Below are 19,854 nucleotides of genomic sequence, written 5' to 3'. Positions count from 1 at the left end.
CTCTTAACTGAGCAATAAACCAGGCAGTGATGCCCTCATCCTCTGAACGTATGTTTAAAAAACGCACGCGGAAGCATCCCTTACTTTGCGTTTACTCCTGCAAGAGACGTTAAAACTGTGTCCTGTTTTACGGGTGGGAGCAGTTTATCCACGTGATATGCAAAACATCTATCAAATTTCCTGTTGGCTTTCCAACTTCCTCCAATCAGTCCTCATTGTTGTAGTTTTTCAATCCTAGACCCGTTATCGTATACTTCCTCCGCATTTCCAGTTATGAGCTTGAGTCATAGAGCTGTACAGCATGGGAACAGATCCTTCGGTCCAACCCGTCCATGCTAACCAGATATTCTAAAGTAATCTAGCCCCATTTCCCTCTAAACCCTTCCTATTCGTGTCCCCACCCAGATACCTTTTAAATGCTGCACGGTGGCTCAGTGGTTAGCACTGCTGCCTCACAGCACCAGGGACCCAGGTACAATTCCAGCCTCGGGCTGTGTGGAGTTTGCACATTCTCCCCGTGTCTGCGTGGGTTTTCTCCATGTGCTCTGGTTTCCTCCCACAGTCCAAAAGGTGTGCAGGTCAGGTGAATTGGCCATGCTAAATTGCCCGTAGTGTTAGGTGCATTAGTCAGAGGTAAATGTAGGGGAATGGGTCTGGGTGGGTTGCTCTTCAGAGGGTCGGTGTGGACTTGGTGGGCCGAAAGGCCTGTTTTCACACTGTAGGGAATCTAATCTCATCTAATTGTACCAGCCGCCATCACTTCCTTTGGCAGCTCATTCCATACACGCACCACCTTCTGTGTGAAAAGGTTGCCCCTTAGGTCCCTTTTCAATCTTTGCCCTCTCACCTTAAACCTATGCCCTCTAGTTTTGGACTCTCCCACACATCTTTCCTAAACCGTGGTGCCCGAAACCTTACACAATACTCCAGTTTTCTGACCAGTGTCTTATATAACCTCCCTACTCCCACTGGGTGGCACAGTGGCTCAGTGGTTAGTGCTGCTGCCGCACGGTGCCAGGGACCCAGGTTTGATCTCAACCTTGGGTGAGTGGAGTTTGCATGTTTCCCCTTCTCTACATGGGTTTCCTGTGAGTGCTCTGTATTCCTGATGAAGGGCTTATGCCTGAAACATCGATTCTCCTGCTTCTCGGATGCTGCCTGACCGGCTGTGCTTTTCCTGCACGTCACTCCTCAACTCTTTCTTGTTCGTGTACTTATCCAAATGTCTTTTAACTGTTGTAACTGTACCCACATCCACCACTTCCTCAGGAAGTTCATTCTACATATGAACTAACCTCTGTGTAACAATTTTGCTTCTCATCTTTTTTCAAAATCTCCTTTCGTCATAAAAATGTGTCCTGTAGTCTTGAAATTCCTCCTCTTCAGGAAAAGACAACTACCATTAACCCTGTCTCTCCCCCTCATTATTTTATAAACTTCTATCAGGTCACCTCTCAAATCCTATGCTGCAGTTTAAAAAAAAAAGTCCCAGTCTGTCCACGTTGGTATGGTCACTTCTATTCCACAAGCTGTAACCTTCCTCACTAGCCCTGTGGTGTCACATGCCTTCTACAAATCCCTATATACCACCTCCATAGCATTACCCTCTCTTCAAACAAAATTGGATCCAAGTGGACAAATTCATGCCCATCCTTCCAAATCATTTGACACTTAGCTGTGCGACTATGAATTCTATACGGAATAACTTTCTACGTGTTTGCCCACCATCACGATTAAACTGATTTGGTCTGGAATTATTGGCAGAGTGCAGTCATGGAGATGTACAGCATGGAAACAGACCCTTCGGTCCAACCCGTCCATGCCGATCAGATATCCCAACCCAATCTAGTCCCACCTGCCAGCTCCCGGCTCATATCCCTCCAAACCCTTCCTATTCATATACCCATCCAAATGCCTCTTAAATGTTGCAATTGTACCAGCCTCCACCACCTCCTCTGGCAGCTCATTCTGTACACGTACCATCTTCTGCATGAAAACGTTGCCCCTTAGGTCTCTTTTATATCTTTCCCCTCTCACCCTAAACCTATGCCCCTCTAGTTCTGGACTCCTCCACCCCGGGGAAAAGACTTTGTCTATTTACCCTATCCATGTCCCTCATAATTTTATAAACCTCTATAACTTTAAGATTTGATTTAAAAATTCATACTGGGAGTGAATGCTTTGACATTCAAGATTTTTAATATCCTCTGCACACAATGCACTGTCTCTTCCCCTTTACTGCCAATCCCTGTTAGATGTTGGATGTTTTGAAAGGGATTGGTGAGAATGAATTGTTGCTAGGGGCTTAAAACCCTCGAGAGCAATAAGTTCTCGTTCAATCACGAGGGGGTGTTGTTTCAAGGTGATTGGAGAAAGGTTCTTTACACAGAGAGTGGTGGGTGTGTGGAATACACTGCCAGCAGTGGTACTAGAGTCAGGTACATTAGGGAGATTTAAGCAACTCTTGGATAGGCGCATGGAAGTTAGTACAATGAAGGGTATGTAGGTGAGTTTGATCTTAGAATAGGATGAAAGGTCGGCACAACATCGAGGGTCGAAGGGCCTGTACTGCGCTCATGTTCTATGCTCTATTTTCTTTGCTCTGTCATGAAGCTGGTTAATGTGATATAAGGCAGACCAGCCACAATTGAACGGTAAACCGGTGTACTTCCGAAGCCAGAGGAAAAATGACAGCCAGTTTGCACACAGCAAGATCCCATCAGGGACGAATGCAGGGAGGTGACCTGATGGTCCAGTTTTTATTCATTTGTGGATGTTGCAGGCTGGGTCATAATTGCCCATCTCCCAACACCGTTCAGAAGCTGGTGAGCTGCCTTCCTGAACTGCTGTGGTCCTAGCTCCCCTCTTCCCCACCTCCCCCACTCCCAATGTGTGGTTATAGGCCAATGCCAAGAGGGAGAGAGTTCCGGGAGTTTTATCCAGCGACAGTGAAGGAACAGCCGATTGTATTTCCAAGTCAGAATGGCGAGTGGCTCGGAGGGGAGTCTGTAGGTGTTCCCATGTATCTGCTGCCCTTATCCTTCCAGGTGGTAGTGGTTATGGGTTTGGAAGGTGCTGTTTAAGGAGCCTTGGTGAGTTGCTGCAGTAGATCTTATCGATGGTACATGCTGCTGCGACTGAGCGTCTGTGATGGAGGGAATGGATGCTCGTGGATGTGGTGCCAGACAAGTGGGCTGCTTTGTCCTGGTTGGTGTCAAGCTTCTCTGGTGTTGTTGGAGATGCTCCCGTCCAGGGTAAGTGGGGAGTATTCCATCACACTCCTGACGTGTACCTTGGGCAGGCTTTGGGGAGTCTGGAGGTGAGATTCCCAGCTTCCGACATGCTCTTGTAGCTGCTGTATTTAAATGGTTGGACTGCCTTGTAGATAGAGTTTGTTGTCTTTTCCCTAGGTTGGGGGATTTCAAGACTAGGGGCACGTTTTAAGGTGAGACGGAAGACATGTTAAAAAAAAGACATGATGGGCAAATTTGTTTAAACAGGGTGGTTCGTGTGTGGAATGAACTTCCTGAGGAAGTGGTGGATGCGGGTACGGTTAAAATGTTTAAAAGACATTGAGGAAAGGTTTGGAGGGATATGGGCCAGGGGCAGGCAGGTGGAACTAGTTTAGTTTGGGATTATGATCGACATGGACCGGTTGGACCGAAAGGTCAGTTTCCGTGCCGTAGGTCTGTGACAAATGTTCAGCACCACCCCTCTCCAGGAAGAAATCCCATTACCCCCTGCCCACTTATGCCCCCTGCTGTAAGAGTAACTGTGGAATCTCTCACATCCAGGTGTTATCCACAGAAATTACTCTCCATGAACAGTGTAGGTCCCAATCAGTACTGGCACCAGGAGTATCCGGAGGATTCTTCATGGAGTGTTCATGTGTCTCATCAAACGTAGGTAACAGAGATTAACTGGAAACTCATCTGCACTCCTTTCCGATAAGACGACAAAATGGCGGTTGTGTGAGGAGGTGCGTGTTTGGTGCCTGGATCTCTGTAAATAAGTACTTTTACAAACGTGCAAAGATTGGATCTGGTTATATCTTTCGCCACCAGACTTTCTGTGACGGAACATACTTCCTGGAGTGGGTCCCGAACCCGTTTCTCAACCAATACCATTTTGAAAGGAGGTGATCTGGGTGCTTTCCAAATGTGGGAGCTTACTGTGTGTAATCTGGTTGGCTATTCTTCCTCCTTTCGATCATAACTTGTTTTCTGTAAGTGAAAAGGTTGTTGGAAAGGTTTGGTATCAAGGGGGAAACTTTGCAGGTTCTTTGATCTTTACTCTGTCTCCACAGATACTGTCAGACCCACTGAGTTTGTCCAGAAATTCCTGCTTGTTTCAGATTTCCAGTACCTTTCCTTTAATATGACAGTACCCTGTACTTTGGTTGATTTTTAAAAAAAAATTCCAGGCCAGACTGTCGACTTTGTTAAACTCACTCAGTATGTATTGTTTGTTCCGATTTATCGGGATGTGAGGAGCAAAGGAGTAGTTGACAGGGACAGGGAGGGGGGTGTAGGGGGCTGGAGGAGGTGACAGGGACAGGGAGGGGGGTGTAGGGGGCTGGAGGAGGTGACAGAGATAGGGAGGGGGGTGTAGGGGGCTGGAGGAGGTGACAGAGATAGGGAGGGGGGTGTAGGGGGCTGGAGGAGGTGACAGAGATAGGGAGGGGGGTGTAGGGGGCTGGAGGAGGTGACAGAGATAGGGAGGGGGGTGTAGGGGGCTGGAGGAGGTGACAGAGATAGGGAGGGGGGTGTAGGGGGCTGGAGGAGGTGACAGAGATAGGGAGGGGGGTGTAGGGGGCTGGAGGAGGTGACAGAGATCGGAAGTGGAAATGGCTCCTGTATTCTGCATTTAGCTGTTGGTTGCGTGGAGAGGTAGGACCCAGAGAGACGGGACTGTGGCGTGGTCTTGCCGCATTAACCCATGGTTTTGATTCTCCAGAAAAAGCGGAAACGTATCGACAGGAGTATGATCGGGGAACCCATGAATTTCGTGCACTTAACGCACGTCGGGTCGGGAGACATGGCGAGCCAAGGCTTCTCGATGGTGAGTGTTTTTGGGTATTTCTTTCTCGTATCTCCGAGTCCAGGCTTGGGAGCTGGGACAGAGTGAGGGAAAGGGGAGCATGTGGGGATACTGCCTGAGGATCTGATATGGATTCACAGTTGAAGATCCTGTGCCGTAGACGCTCGAAGATCAAGTTGACCATGGAAGGGCAAACTCACATTGACCGACTTGTTACGCACAGCCAGGGAATTTCTCTCGAGGTGCTGTGAAGCAGGAAATATTGCGGCCAATCAGCGCCCCGCACACTGACAATCCGTGCTGTGAGGGTGACCTGGGTTACCTGTATTTCTGTCATGTTTAAGTTTTTTGATCAGGATGTCAGGGAGAGAGTTGGTATTCGGTAACAGCAGCGTGGTCTTGGAAATCCACTGAGAGGAGGCCGAATGGGAGCTTCACATAGACGGTTCCATCACAGACAGCACCTGCTCCCTTGGCGCCGACCCTCCGACAGTGCGCGCTCCCTCGGTGCTGACCCTCCAACAATGCCCGCTCCCTGGCGCCGTCAGTGCCCGGTCCCTCGGCGCTGACTCTCCATCAGTGCCCGGTCCCTCGGTGCCGACCCTCCATCAGTGCCCGCTCCCTCGGCGCCGAACCTCTGACAGTGCGGCGCTCCTTCACCTCTGTATCTGCTCACTAATTCAGTCCCTGTTCACTTGTGATCCGTTCTCCTCAGTTGTATTGGGAATGTCAAGCCTTGTGTGTTTGAAACCTTTGCCAACTAGTCCCGTAGATATATCCCTCAAGTGCTGAAGTCTGTGGGGTGGTCTATAATTGAGGGGCTTAAGACAATTAAAGGCTTCAATGGGATTGATGGAGACTGTCCTTTTGAAAAGAGGCAGAACAATTTGGAGGGGGCGGGGGTGCGAATCTTTATCATTCCACCCAGGACTATTCGTAGTGACGTCAGGAAACACGTGCTTTCTCTCAAAGCTGCAGGAAATGTAGGGGTCTGTTCGAAAAGTCAAAATAAAGATTGATAGGCTTTGCTCGGGGAAGTGGACGCTGGCGTAGAGGTTTTACTGTTAGATTATTTACTTGGCCGCCAGGCGATGATCTGGGGACCCGGGTTTGAATCCCATCATGGCAGGTGGTGCAGTTTGAATTCAATTCTGGAATTAAGGGTCAGGAATAATCTATCTGGTTTGCTCATGTCCTTGAGGGAAGGAATCTGCCATCCTTACCTGGACTGGCCTACACGTGACTCCAGACTCTGTGGTTGACAATTACCTGCCCGCTGGGTAATGAGGGATTGGCAGAGAATCCCACATCCACTGAACGAGGGGGCTGTAGGTGGTCAGATGGAGTCAAGAATGAAGATCAGTCCCGATCTCCACTTCCATCTTTCCTGAGATTACTCAGCCATTCAAATCGTAGAAAGAATCATACAGAATCCCTGCAGTGTGGAAGCAGGCCATTCAGCCCTTTGAGCCTGATTTGCTTTCCATACTATCACGATTGATCCTCCAACTCGGTGCTTTCTCCTCTTTGATCCCTTTTTTTATTATTAGATTCCCTACAGTGTGGAAACAGGCCCTTCGGCCCAACAAGTCCACACCGACCCTCCTGAAGAGTAACCCACCCAGACCCATTTCCCTCTGACTAACGCACCTAACACTATGGGACAATTTAGCACGGCAAATTCACCTGACATGCACACTTTTGGACTGTGGGAGGAAACCGGAGCACCCGGAGGAAACCCATGTAGACATGAGGGGAGAATGTGCAAACTCCGAGGCTGGAATCGAACCTGGGACCCTGGCGCTGTGAGGCAGCAGTGCTAACCACTGAGCCACTGTACCACCCCATGGAACTATAAACAACTCCTGGAAAACTTTCGCTGTCAGTGGCTAAGAATTCCACAGGCTCCCCAGTCTCCTCTCCCACACACTTCTCTGCTGCCCTAATCTCCCCCTGGCGAACTTGCTCCACCCCTTTCTCTACCCCTTTTCCCCTTCTGGTTATATTCACTATTGAGTGAGAGGGAGAGTGTTCTGTGGACGCTGGAGATCTGAGACATGGTACTGGAGGGAGTTGAGACTCCAAGTCCAGTGTCAGTCCATCATGGGGAAACTCTGATTTGAGAAAAAAAGACTCCGTGTATCTTTAAAGGCAAAGGTCTGCATTTCTGTAGCGCCCTTCCCTGTCTCAGGAAGCCACCCCCCACCGAAGGTTAAAAGGCAGCCAGTTTCAATCATTGCAGTGCTGCCACAGTGTAGGAAATCCAATTGTGTACAAGTCTCCCCCAGATTATTCTTAATACGAGACTTGTTTACGAGCTGTCGGGAGATTCCTGACATTCCCAAGGGGGAGGGGAGGCCATGTGGTCAGGATGACAATGGCCCCCTTTATATTTTGTTTTACAGAGAGCTGTCTCTTTGCCCCGATTCGATCGTGTGACTCGGGGTCCTGTGTACTGTGTCACAGGATGGTGCCATTACACTGAAGTATTCCTATCCCACTCCTGTCAGGGTTGCCTTCTGGTGCAGTGTAAGTTGATAAGTAAATAGCTGGGAGTGGCTGCATTAATCGTATTGCCCAGAGTTCACAGTTAAATGCCCTTCATTTGAATTGACACTCCCTGGACTTAACTGCTGCTTGTGTCACCCGGGAGTTTGGAGGCTTTTAATGTTAATTTAAATATAGGGCTGGAGAACAGAAATAAGTCTCTCTCTCTCCTTTCTTTCTTTCTTTCTTTCTTTCTTTCTTTCTTTCTTTCTTTCTTTCTTTCTCTCTCTCTCTCTCTCTCTCTCTCTCTCTCTCTCTCTCTCTCTCTCTCTCTCTCTCTCTCTCTCTCTCTCTTTCTTTCTTTCTTTCTTTCTTTCTTTCTTTCTTTCTTTCTTTCTTTCTTTCTTTCTCTCTCTCTCTCTCACTTTCTTTCTCTCTCTCTTTCTTTCTTTCTTTCTTTCTCTCTCTCTCTCTCTCTCATATAGCCCTCTCGCTCGCCCCTTCTCCAATCCCGCCCCCCCCCCCCCCCCCCCCCCCCCCCCCCCCCGGGGGGTGTAGAGGGTGGAAGGAGATGACAGAGATAGGGAGGGGGTGACAGCAATAGGGAGGGCTTTCGGAGATGGGGACGGGGTTGTGCATGACAATATGTATTCCGATCCCTTGGTCCTTTCCCCATTGAGATAATGTAAACTGTGCAGCAACCAAGAATAGAAGGCAATGTCTTAAATTTTGCCCTTTTATCACTATTTCAAAATGTTGCTGATTCTAAAAAAAAACCCTTCCTGATGTTATTAGAAACCTGCAGCCCATCTGCAAATTGGACCATGGGGAGGAGGAGTAGTTGCAGGAGGTTGTTCAGGTAAATGACTGCAGATGCTGGAAACCAGATTCTGGAGTAGAGTGGTGCTGGAAAAGCACAGCAGTTCAGGCAGCATCCGAGGAGCAGGAAAATCAATGGTTCGGGCAAAAGCCCTTCATCAGGAATACAGGCAGAGTGCCTGAAGGGTGGAGAGATAATTCCCTCCTCTCAATTTTCTCTCCACCCTTCAGGCACTCTGCCTGTATTCCTGATGAAGGGCTTTTGCCTGAAACGTCGATTTTACTGCTCCTCGGAAGCTGCCTGAACTGCTGTGCTTTTCCAGCACCACTAATCCAGGAGGTTGTTCAGCCCATCCACTGTGGTCTCACTGCCAACTTTCTGCAGTATTCCTGTAGGCTGTGATGTTTTTAGGAATAGATTGCTCTTGGTCTTTGAACGTACTGAGCTGCTACTGCTGCCTAGGTAGACAACTCCCAAATCTCCAGCGCCCTGTACCGTCCCATCTGGTCTGTTCCTTATTCTAAGACTGTGACCCCCAGCCAAGGCCTTGCACACGAGTTGAATCGCTGACCGCTTGCCAGTTCACCAGCTGCTGCACCCTCCCTGTTGGGGAATCTCTGTTTAGTTTTAAATCCCACTTCCCTCTAGGCTAGGCTTAGACCGTCCCACTGCCACCATTGGCTGTTCTCCCTGTGATGGTTATCACCAGAAAAGGTGGACTGGCCACTTATTGGTGTGAGCAGGAGCTTGCTGTTTGTAAACTGACTCCTCCGCTTTCTACCTTGCGACACTTTGCCAGGTATCTCACTGGCCTTGTCGCTCTTTGACACATCCTAGAGGCGTCTAGAGGCACTGGAGCCATGGGATTAATCCTAGTAGCTCAATCCGACCATGAAATTCCAAACACCATGCTCACCAATGAGTGGTTGAAATATCATCCATTCACTGGGTATGAACTGGCAGACTCTCTGCTCCGGGCCATCCATCAGCTGGTCTGAGGAGAGTGAGGGCTGCAGATCCTGGAGATCAGAGTTAAAAAGTGTGGTGCTGGAAAAGCACAGCTGGTCAGGCAACATCCGAGGAACAGGAGAGTTGAAGTTTCGAGCATAAACTCTTCATCACGAACCACTGATTGTCCTGTTTGGGTGCAGATCAGCTGGTCTGAGCCAGTCTCTGTTCTGATGGGTCAAGGGAACACTAAACACCATCCTGTGTTTTCCCTGTCACTGAGTCGGTGGGGTGGGGGTTACCTGGATAGGGAGGAGATGGTGCCACTGGAAAGTGGAGTGCAGAGGAATGTGTCAATGAAATTGTAATAGTTTATCGTGCATTAATTGTGTTACGCTAATGGGGTCTAGCTGCTTTTAAGGTTTTAGGCCAGATTTACTATTGACTGACCGTGGATGTGATGCAGTTTGGGTTGGAGCTGTGTGTGTGTGTGTGTGTGTGTGTGTGTCACCACTGACTAATTCAGTGTGTTTCTCTGTCTCCAGATCCCCTGCCTGCCTGTCTCTTTCCCTGTCACTTCAGTTTCCCACTCTTTACCTTCACTCCCTTTCACTATGAATAGTTCTGTCTTAGTAAACCCCATCTGTCTCCCTGTCACTCTGGTTATCCTCCTCTGTATACTTACTCCCTGTCACTCCTGACTAATTCTGTCTGATTCTCTGTGTCTTTCACCCTGTCTCTCTGGTTATACGTCTCTATATTCTCACTCCCTGTCACTGCTGACTAGTTCTGTCTCTAACCCCTTATTTTTCTCTCTCTCTCTCTCTCTCTTCCTCCCACACCCCCATTTCTCTCTCTGTACCCTCGCTCCCTTTCACTCCTGACTAGTTTTGTCTCTGTAACCCCTATCTGTCTGTTGTTCCCGTCTCTGTTCCTGTCATCCTGACCTTCACATCGTCCTCCTGCCACCTGAGTATCTGTGTGTGATGACTGTCAGTTGCACCAGCTGGTGAGTTCCATGCCATCAATTGAATGAATCCACTGGGAAGATGCTGGAAAATGAAGCATTGTGTATTCTAGATGTGTCTGTTTCTGCCAGGAATGAATAAGAGGGTGGTTGTGGTGGTTTGGAGGGGGTGTCGCTGAGAATGATTCTGCAGCTGCTCAAAGAAAAGGCCCTTTCTATGGAATTATTTTCACTAAAAGAGAGAGAAATCGCTAGTCGATGCCCCCTGTTATTCTTTTGTGTGTCACCTGTTTATTGCAGTGTGTTTTCTTTTTCATAAAATTCTTTCATAGGATCACTACCGTCTGGAAACAGGCTCTTCGGCCCAGCAAGTCCATATCGAAGAGTATCCCACCCAGACCCATTCCCCTGTTACCCTACATTTACCCCTGATTAATACACCCAACCTACACATCCCTGAACACTACAGGGCAATTTAGCATGGCCAATTCACCTAAGCTGCACATCTTTGGACTCTGGGACCGGAGCACCCAGAGGAAACCCGCGCAGACACAGGGAGAACTTGCAAACTCCACACAGACAGTCGCCCGAGGCTGGAATCAAACCCGGGTCCCTGGCGCTGTGAGGCAGCAGTGCTAACCACTGAGCCACCGTGCCGCCCCGTTTTTAACCTAACCACGGCAAGCTTAAAGGAGACAAATATAGGACCTGGGAACAGGAGGATGCCTCTCAGTCCTGCTCTGCCATTTGATAAAATTGTGATGGATTAGATTCCAGCCTCAAATCAGCCCCAATCAGATAACCTTCAAATTCCTCCGATCAAAGTTCAGTCTAACTCAGCCTTTTTTCAATTACCTAGTCTGGGAAGGGAAGAGAGAATTCTACAGCTGTCTGAGAGAAAAGATTTTTCTGGTTGTGAGTGCCCTTCTCCATAATTTCACTCTTGCCTCAGGACTGTGCAGCTCAGGAGGAGTAATACTCCCAGTTGTAGAGTCATGTAGATTTACAGCACGGAAACAGACCCTTCAGTCCAACTTGTCCATGCCAACCAGATGTTCTACATTAATTTGCCAGTATTTGGCCCATATCCCTCCAAACCTTTCCTATTCAATATACCCATACAGATGCCATTTCAGTGCTGTAATTGTACCAGCCTCCACCACATCCTCTGGCAGCTCATTTCACACACGTTCCACCATCTGTGTGAAAATGTTGCCACTTAGGTCCCTTTTAAATCTTTTCCCTCCCACCTTATACCCTTTAGTTCTGGATTCCCCGACCCCAAGGAAAAGACTTTGTCTATTTACCCTATCCATGCCCCTCATAATTTTATAAACCTCTATAAAGTCACCCCTCAGCCTTCGATGCTCCAGGGAAAACAGCCCCAGCCTGTTCAGCCTCTCCCTATAGCTCAAACCCTGTAACCCTGGCAACATCCTTGGAAAGCTTTTCTGAACCCTTTCAAGTTTCACGACATCCTTCGTCTAGAAATGAACACAGTATTCCAACAGTGGCCTGACCAATGTCCTGTATAGCTGCAACATGACCTCCCAACTCCTATACTCCATGCACTGACCAATGAAGGCAAGTGTACCACACGTCGCCTTCACTACCCTATCTACCTGTGACTCCACCTTCAAGTAACCATGAACCTGAGCTCCAAGGATGTTCGGCAACATTCCTCCCAGTCAAGTGCAGTAACTGTAGTAATGGGACTGTTTTGCATTAGATTGTGATGATGGCATCGGTCATGGGATGTGACCCAGCATTTATTGGCCGTTCCTAGTTACCCCTCAAATTGAATGGCTCGCTCTCCACTTGCCTGGCTGACTATACCAGTACCTTGCTCATATCTCAAGGCGCAGCAAATGTTGAATTGCCCGCAACGTCCACATCCCATGAATGAATGAATTAGAAGTTCTTTTCATTGCTGTTTGTGAAGTTTCCTTTTTTCCTTCTCAACAGCCAGGGTCAGTACAAGAGCGGATGAAATCCAAAAGTGGTATGGTTGCCAATTCTACTTCGGATTCAAGACAGAATGTAGCAAAGAGCCAGTTTTCTTCACAGTGAGAACCTCCTTCAGGAAGTAAGTCTTTCAACCAGAAAGTAAAATCAAGTTGTAAGTTGGCTCACTGAGCTGGAAGGTTTGTTTTCAGATGTTTCGTCACCATGCTAGGTAACATCATCAGTGAGCCTCCAGTGAAATACTAGTGTTCTGTCCCGTTTGTCTTGGCCTGTTATGTGGTATAATTTCCGGTTCGTTTTCTCAGAGATTGGTAAACGGGGTCCAAATCATTGTGTTTATTGATGGAGTTCCGGTTTGAATGCCAGCCTCTGGAAATTCTTGTACATGTCTCTGTTTAGCCTGTCCCTCGGATGGATGTGTTGTCTAGGTCAGAGTGATGTCCTCCTTCATCTGTATGTAAGAATACTAGTGATAGTGGGCCATGCCTTTTGGTGGCTAGTTGGTGCTCGTGTATCCTAGTGGCTAGGTTCCTGCCTGTCTGTTTGATGTAGTTCCTGGGTGCTGTAGTGTGTTGTAGCCTGTTTAAATAATGTCCTCCTGCAGCTCTGTTTGTGGGTGTTGGGATGAATGTTTCTGTAGTTAAGTATCTGGTCTGTGTGTGTGTTGCTTTCCTGTAGAGACTGGTCTACAGCTCTCCATTACCTGTTTGTTATACTGTGACACCAGATGCTTAACTACAGAAGCAATCGGCCCTACACCCACAAAAGGAGCTGCATCAGGACATTATTTAAACGCACTGTAGCACCCAGGAACTATGAGTGGCAGAAGGAAAACATTTATACAGAATATCCAAGAACAACGGATACTTGATTTAACACAGTGTGCCGATTCTTAAACAACAAACCAGTAGACACAATATGCCCAGAAACCCTAGCCACACTACCATACATCAAAGACATCTCAGAGATAACCCCTTGGCATCATGGTAGTCCACACACTGGAACAGCTACTGATGAACCTAAAAGACCCTATACCAACAACCAGCAAATTGAATGCCATTTACAAAATACCCTGCAAAAAATACTACATTGGACAGACAGGCGGAAAACTAGCCACCAGGATACACTAACCCCAAATAGCCACCCAAAGACTATCACTAGTATCCTTGCATACAAAGAAGAACACCACTTCACCTGGGACAATACATCCATCCTAGGACAGGCTAAACAGAGACACGCATGGGAATTCCTAGAGGCCTGGCATTCAGACCGGAACTCCATCAATAAACCCCTCGATTTGGACCCCATTTACTAACCTCTGAGAAAAAGAACTAGAAACGATATCACCCACTGTAACAGACCAAGATACACCCATAGAAAATGGGACAGAACACCAGTGCATCACTGGAGGCTCACTGATGATGTTACCCAGCGTGGTGACCAAACGTCTGAGAACAAATCTTCCAGCTCAGTGAGCAAACCTACAACCTGAACCACAAATCTTCTCCAAAAATTGCAGAAAGTTAAACTGGGCAAATATTGGACTAATGGGTGGGTTGTCTTCTGCGAAAGGTTGGACCAGCTATGCTGGAATTTAGAAGAGTAGGAGGCAAAGATGGATTAAGGATAATCAGCATAGTTTTTACGAGGAAAGTAGTGTCTCACAAACTTAATTCATTTTTTTTGATGATTGAGGGCAGAGTGGTAGACATTGTTTACTTAGATTTTAGTAAAAGTTTTGACAAGTTTCCTCATGTTGGGTGATTAGTAATGTTCAATTACATCGGGTTTCAGGGTGAGCTTGCCAATTGGGTACAAAATTGGCTTAACGGCAGGAGACAGAGTGTGATGGTGGAGGGTTGTTTTTCAGACTGGAGGCCTGTGACCAACAGTGTCCCACCGGGATTGGTGCGGGGTCCACTTTCGTTTGTTGTTTATGTTAGTGATTTGAATGAGAATATGGGAGACATGGTTACTAAGTTTGCAGCTGCCACCAAACTGGTGGTATAGTAGACAGTGAAGAAGGTTATCTAAGATTAGAAAGAGATCTTGGTTAATTAGGTCAATGGCTGAAGAGTGGCAGATGGAGTTTAGATAAATGTGAAGTATTACATTTTTGTAAAACAAACAGGGGAGGGGGAGGAATCTGATACAATTAATGATACAGCTCTGGGTAGCGTGGTAGAACAGAAAGACCTAGGGGTTCAAGTAGACAATTATTTGAAATTTGCATCACAGGTAGACAGGGTGGTTAAGAAGACATTTAGCATGCTTGCCTCCTTCAGTCAGACCTTTACGTATAGGAGTTTGGATGTCATGTTGATGTACAGAACATTGGTGAGATCTCTTCTGGAATAGTGTGTCCAGACCTGGTCGCCCTGTTACAGGAAGGATATTATTAAACTGGAGAGTGTTCAGAAAAGATTTACCAGGATGTTGCTGAGAACGGAGGGTTTGAGATATAGAAATAGGCTGGGACTTTTTCTATTGGATCGTAGGAGCTTGAGAGGCAGCCTTTATAAAATCGAAAGGGGTATAGTTAGGGTGAATGACAAGGGTCTTTTCCCTAGGGTGGGGGGAGTTCTTAACTAGGTGGCATATTTTTAAGGTGAGAGGAGCAAGATTCATAAAGGACACAAGGGGAAACATTTTTACACCGATGTGGGTACAATCACAACATTTAAAAGACATTTGGATAAATACGTGAATTAAAACTGTCTGGTGGGATATGGGCCAGGAGCAGGCAGGTGGGACTAGTTTTAGTTTGGGATTATGGTCAGCATGGACTGGTTGGACCGAAGGGTCTGTGTGGCTGTAGAGTTCACTGTGGGTGACAAATTGTATCAAAACTATTGGCTTATCCTTTTTTTTGGTTGTTAAGAATTTCTCACAGATGTACTTCTGATTTTTTTTTGTAGGTGATGGGCAGGCAACAAAACCACACTTGAACGCCCTTGATTACCAAAAATAAGGGTCTGCTCTTTACAAAAAAGCCACTTTGCATGGTTTGGACTCATTTATATATATCTCTCTTTCACACACACACACTCACACACGCACGCGCGCGGATCTCCTCTGATTCATCCTTTTACGGGTTGTGTCCTGCTCGAGAACTCTGTGTGGACGATTCCTCATGTGCGTTCCTCCTAAAAGAACACAAGCTCTCTTCGGATATTCCTGAGGAGGAAGAACACCGGGCTGTTGTGCCTCTCCGAAATCTCCGCCGAAGCGTTCTTTAAATCTGCTGTTTTGCTCAGTTCAGCTTAGTCTTCACGACCCCTTGGTTTGCAGCGCAAGTTATTGCTTTGTGTGTGTGTGTGTGTGTGTGTGTGTGTGTGTGTGTGGTTTGTGCAGAGTGCAGGGGACAATTTCTTATGTTTAATCTTTTGCCTGTCTGTGTGGAAAAATTCCACCTAACGTTATCGATTTGAATAAGGAATATGGTGAGATGGGGGCAGGTACTTGAAGCTGGAGGTGACCGGACTTCAGCTTGTAGGAATAATCTTCACTTGCTTCTGTTTGGATTGTAATCCTGGTTTGAAAGAAACAAAACCTCTGCCTGTCTTGAGAAATGCAAGCCCCCATGACACAAAGTTGACTCCAGGTGTGAGGCGACATCTCTGCAGGCGAGCTGATCTCGAGACTGTAGGGCTGGTAGTAAGTTTCTAATGGAGCTCAATCATTTCCTCTTCATATTTTTGTTCTGGGATTTTTTGTGATCTGAGAGGGTTTCTTTTGCTCTGCTTTTGTCTGCACCCGGCTCAGAAGCTGACATGGCAGTGCAGATCTTGAAGAGGAGTGAAGTAACACCATTTTCTGGTTTTTCTGTGTATCACAGTGTTGGCTGGAAACGTGGTCCCAAAGATTTGGTTTGTTCTGCATCATGGAGCATTAATGGAGGATAGCCTCCCTTGTAACTGCACTGCCATGGGGAAGACAGAACCACACAGTCCAGGTTATCCCCAGCCCAATTGTTAGACTCAGGATGGTTAAACCCAAAGGCCCAACTGTAACGCACACTGGATCAGGCAGGGCGCAAAGCACCCTTCTTCTGATTGCTCTCCGAGAGGCAGAAGTGATGGGCTGGCTTTGAAGTTGCTGCCTGACTGCTGCTGTCGTCGAAAGCACTGTTGTGACCTCTTGAGTTGTGTGAGGAGAAATGGTCTCAGCGATAAGGAGCAACCACACATGAGATTACCATTGTGGCAAAATGGAGAGAATTAGATTTTCTTTATCATGTGGCCAGTTCCCCTTCCCAACCCCATGCAAGCTCACGGCTTGTCTAATTGTTATATTAGAGCCTGGAGACAGACACTTTCCAAATGGTCGTGCTACTTCCCCCACAGCCCTCGATGGCATGCTGAGTCTTATCGTTTTCAAGAAAGAAAGACATGGGGGAGTGTGGTGGGGGTGGGGTAGGGGGAATCCTCTGATCCATGAATGTAGTCCCAACTGTCAGTCCTTCCATTGGAACCTGTTGCTCCAGAGATGGTAAATATTATTTTAGCCGGGAGGGCGGGTCGCTGGCGGTGTTTTTAAGAAGTAATATTTTTCAGCGAATATCATGACCTCGAATAAACCTTTGAAATGCTTGCTTTTGGTTTTTCTTTTTGAGGTCTGGTTTCTTGTTCTGTGGAGAGGGTGGTCGAGATGTTCTATGAGTTCAAATGGGAGGGTCTGGGAAAGGGGAGGGTGACTGCATTGAATGAGTATAGTGCAGTAACGAGCCATTCGGGCCGGCAGGTCTGTGATGGTGCACGTGCTCCACATGTGACTCCTTAGTTTTTCCAACCCTCTCTGTCACAAGCAGTTTTGTGTTTGTGAGGCTGAACTGGCCAACTGCAGATTTAAAACTGTGGCTCTTCAGACAAAAAACTTCTGTACCAGCTTGATGCGTGTGTTTTGCAATGCCACCTTTGAATCAGATTGTTAGATCCTCTGTACGCTGTTGCCACTGGATGGGTACTACCCCAGATTTCAACTCCTGGCAGGTGAGAATTCCAGTGTTGGGCAGTGAAACCTGTTAATAAGGTGATAAGATTTGCAGTAAAACTGATTTTGTTTTTCCTGTTTTAATCCTGAAACTTCGATTGTTTTCTGAAAAACCGAGTATTTTAACATCCCGTGGGAAATGAATCAGAACTTTATTTTAAATTTGCTAGACAGACACAGGAGTTCTGATGATCCAACAGTGTGTGTGTGTGTGTGTGTGAGAGACTGATGTGTCCCCCCACCTCTGTTCCGGACCAGCACAAACCATTTTGAGTACTCGCTATTTACTATGTGAGGGAATAAAGGCCAAATCTCTAATGAGACTTCTCCAAATCCCGGGTTAGATTCAGACCGAGGGAGGTCATTCAAAGCATCTCGCTTCTCCTTTCCAGACAGTCCCATCATCACAGCATGCAGCTGTTTCTTAAATTATTCTAGGATATTCACTTGCAAATGTGGGAATTCACACTGTGTGCATTGTCAATTCAACTCACTGTTTTCAATGTCGCACAGTCGTAACCTCCGCTGCCCGGAAATCTTTTTTTGCCTTCAGCAATGGAAGAGAACTCCAAAAGATGTTCAGAGATGTATTAACGCAACCCCAGCCTCCAGCAAATTTGATGCCAATCTGTGCTACTAGTCCAGAATTCTTTTTGCTAATGGTGGGAGTAGAATTGCCGTATGCTACTTAACAAAATGCAAACTATAATAAAAACTGAAAGTGCTTGAGAAACTCAGTATGTCTGGCAGCATCCGTGGAGGGAGAAAGAGTTAACATTGAGTCATGTTTGACTCTTCTACGGAAAACTGTTCCCGTTTCTCCAGCTCTTTCTACTTTTATTTAAGAGCTTGATTACTTGATTAAAATGCCAAATAACTTTGACCTAAAGCTTTCTCATTCCAGGGCAGGGCAGCCACAGAGTTAAATGCCAATTCTCCTAAAATGTACCATTTGATTTTTTTTTGTTTTCTTCTCCGATGCACTATATACATACGTATTTACTCCACCAAATCCCATCATTGCTTGAAGCTTTTGCTCCTTATTCAGGCTACGTTTCCATAGGCTGCATGGTCTTCGGTGTCTAACTGAAGTGGATACCTTTCCCATGTGCACCTTGCATTTGACCAAGAGATCAATGTGATCTTATGCTCAGCTGTCCTCAGGTAGAATGTGAACTTGCAGCGGTCACTGGATCATTGGGACATATTCCCTCACCAGTCACATCGAGGACAGGAGTGGCTTCTTTGGGGCAAACTGGAGACTTGCAGATTAATTACGAGTGCAGGGATGCCACAGCGGTCACCAGTGAGAGCCCCCTTGTCATCAAGCAGTGGGACACAAAGGGTGAAAGTTACAGCCACTAAACGGTCTGACTGCGCTGTATCCAAATGATGGGAAGGGTTGTCACATTGGAGGCACTTCCAATTTCAGCACTTGACCAACAAGAGCAATTATTTGAATGCGTGCATACTGATAACAGCTGGACTGTTATACACAGCAAAACGCAACAATTCCTTTTTCTTTGCAGAATGTCCACTGATGGATAGCTGGGCTATTCCTGTAACAGTGTAGTATTTGCATTCCCTGGCCAAATCATCCTAAGTGATAACCTTTTTAGAGAGATATATATATATATTCGTTTGGTAATGTTTGGGTTGATTTCAAAGGTTTCTTATGGTTTTTAGGCTGGACTGGCAAAGGGGAAGAACTTTGTATGTTATTGCTTAGGACATACAGAGTGTTTTAATCAAATTTTGTCTGCTGCCTTTTAAGAATTGTGTTGATATTATGCTTTGGAAAGCATGTTGGTTAATGATTCATGATGCAACAGATTGATCAGGCTGATCTTGGACTTGAGCATATAGGAAACTTTTTAAAGCACGTGTTTGGACACTTTAAGAGCAAGTTGATTGACATTTGCTAGAAGCTGTAAGTGACCTGTTTGCAGTATCATTTTTTTTTCTGTTTAAGCCTTATGTTCTCTTTGTCTGTTGTAATGAATGAGCTTTTTGATGGATCTACTTTCCTGAGCATGTGTCTCTTTTATTCCACCGGCACAAACTTAAGTCTTGGTGCACTCTACATTATTGGCAAACACTAGTTCTTGATGGTCTATACTCAATGAGATGTGGGGTGATTTTAAGATATTACAGCTGTATTGCCCTGAATGTGAAGTATGTAGATTCATGCCATCCACCCAATTTGACAGCAGCAGGAGGAAATTGTGGGCTCAGCTGAACCTTGCTTTCCTCTGAATTTAAGACACATTGTTTGAATAACTTGGTAAAGAGATGGTGGTCAAGAATGGCTGATTCATTTTATTTTGAGTCCTCCTACTAGCTTGGAAGACTTCTGAATCCCGTTCTCGTGTCCTTGCTGCCTCACTATGGAGGTCAGCTTACTGAGTACAGACCAGCGAGTTATTATATACCAGGATTTTCCAACATTAGCTTCTACTCTGACCATGTGCTCCAGAATTACATCTTTATTCTTTAGTGGTATGTGGACATTAAAACAGGCTGCATTTGTTGCCTGTCCTTAAATGCCTTCATTGTTAGGGCAATGGGTAATTAAGTAACTTGTAGGTTAGACTGGATAATTATGGCAGATTTCCCTCCCTAAAGGGCATGGGTG

The 19,854-nt window shown here is 46.5% G+C and overlaps 1 protein-coding gene across 2 annotated transcripts in view; it reads left to right on the top strand.

Moving 5' to 3' along the window:
- The window catches only part of LOC140454015 (CDC42 small effector protein 1-B-like), a 43,011-nt gene extending 23,769 nt beyond the window's left edge, over positions 1-19,242 (top strand). For both annotated transcript variants that reach the window (XM_072548946.1, XM_072548947.1), the window contains exons 3-5: positions 4,957-5,061; positions 12,228-12,348; positions 15,146-19,242. In XM_072548946.1, coding sequence (XP_072405047.1) covers positions 4,957-5,061; positions 12,228-12,332 — 210 coding nt within the window. In that variant the 3' untranslated portion in view covers positions 12,333-12,348; positions 15,146-19,242. The remainder of the gene's footprint in view (positions 1-4,956; positions 5,062-12,227; positions 12,349-15,145) is intronic.
- The last annotated feature ends 612 nt before the right edge of the window (positions 19,243-19,854 follow it).

The sequence above is a fragment of the Chiloscyllium punctatum genome, chromosome 28 (assembly GCF_047496795.1).
Source record: "Chiloscyllium punctatum isolate Juve2018m chromosome 28, sChiPun1.3, whole genome shotgun sequence".
NCBI classification, from domain to species: domain Eukaryota; kingdom Metazoa; phylum Chordata; class Chondrichthyes; order Orectolobiformes; family Hemiscylliidae; genus Chiloscyllium; species Chiloscyllium punctatum.
This window is presented reverse-complemented; position numbering and strand designations above follow the sequence as displayed.